We start from the raw sequence: 7,949 nt of genomic DNA, 5'->3' as shown, positions 1-7,949 counted from the left end.
AGTGATCAAAAAAACAAAATCATATTTGAAAGTAATTTTCAAATAAAGATTGGATCAATTACATAGTTAAAGTGATTGTTTGAAAAATGTGTCAATGAATTTATCATGAAATTCATTCAAAATCCAGTAATGAAAAACAGGTGTGAGTGAGTCATTGAACCATGCATAACAATTTAAAAAATGCATTAAAAGTTATACATTTCTTGTAAATAGACTGCAACAGTTAACATTTTGTCACAACTTCTAGTAAATTACATTATTTTATGTAGTTGTTTATTCAGAATTGTCATCTCTATTTAAAAATAAAGTAGTGGGAGTTTTGTAAAATGAGATCACATTTCAACACTTTTAACTGTTTGATAAAAGGTATGAGTCAGTATTATTAGATACATTATCCAAAGTGTTTTTATTGTTAGCATGCACATTAGCTTCCCTTAAAACTGGATTCAACTTTAAATGCGTTTAATAATTGTTGATTTTCAAAGCATTAAAACTGAGAGGCAGCCATCCAAAACATTTAACCTGAGGACAAATGTTTTAAAAAGATTGTGTGTTATATAGATTTCTACACAATGTGTCTAATTTGTCTGAAATTAAACAAGTAATTATCTCCAAGCAGAGATTCTGGAAATGAACATGTTTGTGCCACACACAATTCATAAATGTTGTATTCAGGTCCTCTACTTGAAATCATTGAAAGAATAGAAGTCAAGTATTTCATACACGATTTAACCCCCTAAAATTTAAAACAAAGCTATTGTATGCATCACTTTGGATGCACAATGCTTAAATAAGTGATACTATGTATTAAAAATTATATCAAAGCAATTATTTTATCACAGGATAATAGTGATCTGTGAATTCATTTTTGTAAGTTTTGATAGACCCTATTCGTTAATGGACGCAGGAATTCATTTAAATAGGGTAAAATATTGTTTTTATTGTGAAGTCAAAAGGTTAAAGTGAGACCCTTGTGGTAAGTATACCTATAACATAATTTTAGCAAGGATAGGAAAGCAGTCATTTCTCAGCTGTGAGAAGAGTTCAGTCTCACGCGCGTTCGAAAGCTTCACTCAGAATCACGTCATAATGAAATAGAGCGTTGTGTTGCTGATTTGAGAAACATTTCCTCAGTTTTCTCAGTCTTCTCGTTGCTGTCTCTTCTGCTGTTCGTATTGAGTTTACCCGAGTTTTGCTATCATGGCAATGTTGAAGCGAAAACGTAGTTTTTGCGCTCAGGTGTGCGACTCTTACAGCGGCACATCCTCATTCAGCACCGATGCGGCTAAAATCCATCAGCCCGTTAGTGTTGGTGAGGAACATGAGATGCCAGTGAGAAAGAGGAGGAGGACGGAGAGTTTCGAGAAGCTGCCGTTTCTTCATTTCTGTGACTGGAGCGGCAGCTCAGATCAAGATACCGCTGCGAATGAGAGAAGTACTGATGGTAAATCAAATGAACATTTGAGAATGTCATTGAAGTGTCATTATATGTTACAAATCCACACCAAACACATTCTATCAAAACTGGAGTTTGATCAAGGCAATGAGCAGATTTTTTCCAAGACATGTCATAAATATTTAAACAAAGCTTGTAAAAAACTAGACTATATTATGTTAAAAAATAAAACATTTTAACTGAAGAATCACTATAATTTGAGTATGCAATGTTTAATTATTATTATTGATTAAAACATGCTTTTCTTCAATATTCCCTGCTTTAGATCAGATTTCTCTACGGTACAGCGCCTGTGCTCTAGAGGATCATGGTCTTCAGGAACCTCTTTTCAGCGGTCTCGATGTCCTTCCTCCTGCAGATCAACTGGTTCAAACCCCTCCAGCTCCAGTCCACCTCAGTCCAGAACTAGATCACAACAGGGTGGATGTGACAACTAAGAATTGGTTTGAGGTATCAAGTCTAAGAAGCTACAAATGACTCTGAATAACATATAATATTTGGAAGATTTTTACATCTTTTTTTTGTGCATTTGTTTTATGTTCTTTGTGATATGAGAAGAAATTTGAGGTCAAATCTCTTCTAATGTATGTCAGCACCTACCCTGATTGCTGTTTTTGTTCATTGCGTATCATCAGCCTGTTAGTGAGGGAAGTGATAGTGAGCAGAGCCAGAGGAGGAAGAGTAGTTTTGGAGAGCTGCTCACTCTTCACTGGAGCTGCAGTTCAGGTCAGGGTCAGAAAGTGGAGGATCAGACCACTGCAGCCGTTAGTGAGAGACACGCTGAGGGTAAATCCAGAGACCATTTGAGGATCTGTACATCATTTTCTGCTAGATATAAGTGTCCATTAATGGAAATTCATAAATTAGGGTGAATTTTTCTGTTCTTTAGGATGAAGTGTCATTCATTACATATGTTAAAAATCCACACCATCACACGCTTTATCAAAAATCATTTGAAGTTAGATCAAAGCCATGATTGGATATTTATTCCAGCACATTTTATATATCTTTAAACACAGATGAACCCAAGCGGACATCTTTTAACAATGGCCGAAAAAGAAAACGAAGTTCTCACAGCGCTCAGGTGTACGACTCCCATCAGAGTACAACATCCAGCACCAATGCGGCTGAAATCCATCAGCCCGTTAGTGTCGGTCAGGACACTGAGATGCCAGTGAGAAAGAGGAGGAGGACGGATAGTTTTGAGAAGATCAAGATTCTCTCAGATCAAGAGAGAAGTGCTGAGGGTAAATCAAATGACCATTTGAAAATGTGTAACTGTTTTCTGTTTACTAGAGCTCTGTACATCATAAAGTCTACATAATGTTCAGTCAGTATCCATTAATGGGAACTTTAATGTTTAACATTCCCTGCTTTAGATCAGAATTCTCTACAGTACATCGCCTGTGCTCTAGAGGATCATGGTCTTCAGGAACCTCTTTCAAGTGGACTTGAAGTCCTTCCTCCTGCAGATCAACAGGTTCAAACCCCTCCAGCTCCAGTCCTCCTCAGTCCAGTCAGTCCAGAACCAGTTCACAACAGAGGGGACGTGACGACTGAGGGTGAGTTTACGGCCATAACCTCAAACATTTCACTCACTGCTGTCCATGCTAGAAATTTCATATCAACTAAAAGATTCATCTTTTAACAGACGACATTCTGAGCCGGTATGAAATCGGCAGAATGCTTGGTAAAGGAGGATTCGGATCTGTTTATGAAGGGAAACGATTGGAGGATGACCTTGAGGTATAGTCATTTCCTTACAATATTTAGCTAACAAATTGTTTTGTCTCACTATATCCATTTCAAGTCCTTTTAGAGTTTATTATTTTCACTATTTAGTGCACTTGACATGTTGGAAATGTAATAATTGTTTTTGGTTGATCAGGTGGCTGTGAAAATCGCCAGAAAGTCACGGAACATGAAATACATCAACATTGTAAGTATTAGTGTTGTCACGATACCAAAATTTTGACTTCGATACGATACCCAACTTCAGTATCACGATACCGATACTTAAACGATACTATGGCAAAAACCTAAAACAGTAGGAAAAGTAAATAAATAACATATGACAGAACTGTGGCTAGTGGTTTCCCAAAGTAACTAGCCACTCAGCATTTTTATTGGCCACAATTTTGATGTTGGTAAATTACATTTTATATGATTAAAGCTGACTTTTTTATGCTTAAATTACTCATTAGTCATTTTACTTGATTTAGAAGATTTAAAACACTTTCAAACTTTTAAATGCAGACTGACCACCCAAATCAAGATTACATTTTATATCAGCTGGTATGTACAGGTGGGCAAGAGGTGGACAATGTATGAGCATGAGCTAGTATGAGAACAAGTTATTTGTGTTATGCTATATAAAAGAACAAAGAAGCAAATTACAAAAACAGTAGTAAATTAAAAATAATCTTTTTTCAGATACACTAGGTTTATTTAACATATTTAACAGCTTTTGTTGTTTGATTAACATTAATGATGGACAGGCCTATTTAATTGGGCTGCTGAATGCATGGACGTAACTGACAAATATCCAGTTATTACCCACCTGTTTACGTCCACTTAAGCCATAACCGACTGTATTCACGCGAGATACTCCACATGATGGACATTTAGACATCTGTGTGCACGTGTATTTGACTATTCAGACGCGAGGAAAACTGATCGCGCGCGCGACAGACAGAGAGAGAGAGAGAGAGAGAGAGAGAGAGAGCGCACGCGAGAGAGCGCTTCTGTTGTGTGTCATTCAGCGCAATTCCGCCTATCCCTCCTTCACTAACTGCATGTAAATAACGAATTGTGTGATTGGATTGTAATTTTGTGCTACGACGATCTTCGACGACCATTTGGCTGTAAACTTAAATTATATTCAACTCGCCAAAGTGGCTAGTGGGAGTGGCTGTCATCAAGCCCTGCATGTAAGTGTTTTGACAGTGAGAATATTGATTACTGTAAATAATTAGAGCAATGTTATTAAAGCATAAATTGGTTTAATATAATTGTATAGTCCCTTCACATATTTGTTTTTTAAAATTAATTTTATTTTAGCAACCAGATATCACTTATTAGACTCAATAATACACCTCTTTGCGGATGTCTGCTTGCATGAGTAATATAAATAACACTCATTTAATTTTTGAGAGCATAAACATAACGCTGGTATCACATTCACTAACCTGTCTTTAAATTCTCTGTACAAATCGGGATGTTTGGCAAGTTGGATGCTCCCTTCGCTTGCGTTATTTTGTAACGTATTTTGCAGACGGGCTTTGTGGTGTCCGTGGGCTTGCCCTGACTGTCGGCAATGTAAGCAAAATAATGCCATATTTTGCTTTGTGCATCTGCGGTTGCGCAGATGCACAAAGGAATAAACACGCACTCAATGTGCCTCAGAAGCAGCGCGCTGCACACACACTGCTCCCTGCTGTCGCACATTAGGAAATACAGCTGGCACTTAAAGTACCGGTACTAATAAAATGAAGAACCGTACCGTTTCTAAAAGCAGGGTATCGCGATACCTTTCTAGTATCGGTATATCGTGCAACACTAGTAAGTATGCGACACTCTCTAAACTTCTTCCACTGTTTTCAGATTAAAATGTGTAAACACACTGACAGCACCTTCTTTCTTCATGATCTTTCTTCTAGCCTGGTCATCCCGCACCCCTTCCATTAGAGGTCGGCCTGTTGATCCTTGCTAACAGGGGTCCCAGAGTTCAAGAAATCATTGAGTTGCTGGACTGGCAGGACCAACCTGACCAATACATCATGATCTTGGAGCGTCCCTCACCCTGCCAAGATCTCTGGGATTTTTTGAACAGTCATGGAGGCACCCTCAATGAGGACACAGCACGGTATATAATAACGCAGGCAACAATGGCTGCTCACATCTGCTTTTCCCGTGGAGTTTTTCACCGAGACATTAAGTTGGAGAACCTGCTAATAAACACAGAAACACTTGAGGTCAAACTGATCGACTTCGGCTGCGGGGATCTCCTGCAAGAATCCGCCTATGACGTCTTCTGTGGTATGTATTATGCATCAAACCTGTAGTTTTAGACTTCTAGTTTTAGAAGTTCTAGTTAAATTGGTATCATATAAACCATATCTCATTTTTGAAGAAGCATTTTTTTAAAAACATTTTACAAAGCAAACATCCTGTGGGATTTCAAGCTTACCCATTAAACAATCTCTTTCCTTCAGGCACTCGAAAGTACCGTCCACCTGAGTACTTGACAGAGGGCAAGTACCACGGTAAACCAGCTACTGTGTGGTCTCTGGGAGTGCTCTTATTCTTGCTGGTCTGTGGACGCTTTCCAAAACGCAGAGATTTGCAGAGGATTGATGATGACGTCTGGTTTGAGCCTGGCTTGTCAAATGGTAAGATGGCATTCATCACAACAAAGAAGACCAACTGTAATTTAAATCATACCAAACAAAGAAACAAGGAAAAAGTAACACAGAGCCAAGTGGCTTTATAAAAGATAGATGATTCCTGATTTTCTGAACATAAAGTATAAAATAGTAAAATATTACAGCTTAATATAAAGACAGAAGGTGTAAAGTTTAAAGTAATAATCTGACTTTCTTCCATCGTTCTGCACAGAATGCTGCCACCTGATTCGATCCCTCCTGCAGAAAAACCCAAGCTGGCGGATTGATTTGAAGAAAATCATTTTCCACGAATGGTTTATGGTATTGAGCCTAAGATCAGCTACAAATGATTTTTGAAGATATATTCACTTTTCGTTTTAAAGATTTTAAAAATGTTTTCCCTATTTCCCCCCCCCTAACAATTTATATTCTTTAAGAATGTTGCCTATGTATTTGTGCATGTTTGTTTTTGTATTGTGAAAATAAAATGTCTTCTGATTGTAGACGTCAACATATCATCTGGTGACCTGATACAAGACAGTGGCATCCCTCCCTCCATGCCTTGGCTGGTGACTCTTGGCTTACTTGCCTATAACAGTACAGATACCCCCGTCACACAGCCGACTTTAGGCAGAGCTGCATGTCTTGGTCAGAATTCCTCTCTTGGCCGCTCCAGAAGTTCATGTGAAAGCTGCTCCTGCCACGGACCACTCCAAAGGATCCAAACCAGATAGCACACGTACGTCTGCAAGACGTCTGTTAAAGATCACTACATCTGGAAAGCATCTGCTGTTTACAAACATCTAATAGACGTCTTTAAGATGTCAGTTTTACATACATTCTAAATCATAAACATCTTAAAGACGTCTTCTAAACGTCTATTTGACATCTGACAGGATACGTCCTATAGACGTATTCCAGATGAGCGAACACCCTAAATAATCTTCCAGACGTAAACACACACATCAAATAGACGTCTCCGAGATGTACGTGTGCTATCAGTTTTTGTTCATTAAATATTATTGTTTAATAAATTATTTTTTATATACATAATATTGGTGTATCTGGTATTGAGAAACGGTCTGGGGATTTTTCAACAACTTCAGTGCAGGATACATTGACTTGACCTAGAGAATAGAAGCTCTAACAGATGCAGGTAATCATACGCTCTCTCTCTCTCTCTCTCTCTCTCTCTCTTAAAAAATACTCTACGAATACACTAATTGCTTTGAGGAGAGGGGGATTTTGTTAGATTGTTTAGGGAAATAAAAGGGGTTTCTATATTTTCTTCACCTTGATGGCTTGAGGGTGAGTAAAGCTTGGGCTAAATTTAATTTGAAAGTCAACTAATCCTAATGAATTTAATGAATCGGATATCATTGCAGTCGGTTCGAAGTAAGAAGCATAACGAAGATAACGGCTGCGTCCGAAAACTGGAAAATGCTCCCTTCCGAGGACACAGTTCAAGGTAGTAAGGCATCAAGGCACGTCCGAATCCAATGTTAGCTTCACTTCCTTTCTCATGAGATACCTTCATCTGATCGGGTTTTGAAGGAAGCATAGATGTATCCTGTAACTACTGGCTGGTTATTAAACAGTCCACGATTCCAAAGTACTGATGTCCATGCGTTTTATTTGTTATGGAACACCGTGAAAACTAGACACAAACAAAAACAACAGACACAGTCTTACACATAACACCACTAAACCACAAATCAAATAAAGAATATACAAAATATAATTTTTTACCGTGTATGCCTGGTAACCAGCAGTAGAATAGTCAGGAGCACTAACATGCTTATCTGAATTCATGCATCGCCTTACTATTGGCGCCAATACTTCCAGGTGAAATAAATCAGGAAGAGTCACATGACACATTCAGCTGGTAGACAACCGAATTTAACAATAATAAAATACAATACATAATTATAAAGTACAATACATAAGTGAAATACATAATTACCAAATCATAAAGAGTAAACAACCTTTTGAAAAATTAATAAAGTCATACATAACCCACAGCTGATCCATCAGCGTCAGCTACATATCCTTAGCTGCCTTTGATATCCCACAATCCGGTGCTTTCCATTCTGTGACAGTTGAGCTAG

The 7,949-nt window shown here is 38.0% G+C and overlaps 1 protein-coding gene and 1 long non-coding RNA gene across 3 annotated transcripts; one reads left to right on the top strand and one right to left on the bottom strand.

Moving 5' to 3' along the window:
- Window positions 1–1,282: 1,282 nt before the first annotated feature.
- On the bottom strand, window positions 1,283–3,210 carry LOC137029900 (uncharacterized). The gene is made up of 4 exons (XR_010896351.1): window positions 2,532–3,210; window positions 2,057–2,236; window positions 1,779–1,861; window positions 1,283–1,420 (listed from the first exon to the last, which is right to left on the bottom strand). It is a non-coding gene; the product is annotated as an uncharacterized lncRNA (long non-coding RNA).
- On the top strand, window positions 1,408–7,034 carry LOC137029898 (serine/threonine-protein kinase pim-2-like). Of its 2 annotated transcripts, none has more exons than XM_067399677.1 (8): window positions 1,408–1,906; window positions 2,476–2,703; window positions 2,836–3,018; window positions 3,108–3,202; window positions 3,345–3,395; window positions 5,116–5,494; window positions 5,671–5,847; window positions 6,074–7,034. In XM_067399677.1, exons 2-8 carry the CDS (start codon window positions 2,625–2,627, stop codon window positions 6,196–6,198), a joined length of 1,089 nt encoding a protein of 362 aa, XP_067255778.1. In that variant the 5' UTR covers window positions 1,408–1,906; window positions 2,476–2,624; the 3' UTR covers window positions 6,199–7,034. The 2 variants fall into 2 exon arrangements, with proteins under 2 accessions (XP_067255778.1, XP_067255779.1); XM_067399678.1 differs by lacking the exon at window positions 1,408–1,906 and having other exon boundaries at window positions 2,596–2,703; window positions 6,074–6,162; window positions 6,346–7,034.
- The last annotated feature ends 915 nt before the right edge of the window (window positions 7,035–7,949 follow it).

Source organism: Chanodichthys erythropterus, chromosome 11 (genome assembly GCF_024489055.1).
Source record: "Chanodichthys erythropterus isolate Z2021 chromosome 11, ASM2448905v1, whole genome shotgun sequence".
NCBI lineage: Eukaryota > Metazoa > Chordata > Actinopteri > Cypriniformes > Xenocyprididae > Chanodichthys > Chanodichthys erythropterus.
This window is presented reverse-complemented; position numbering and strand designations above follow the sequence as displayed.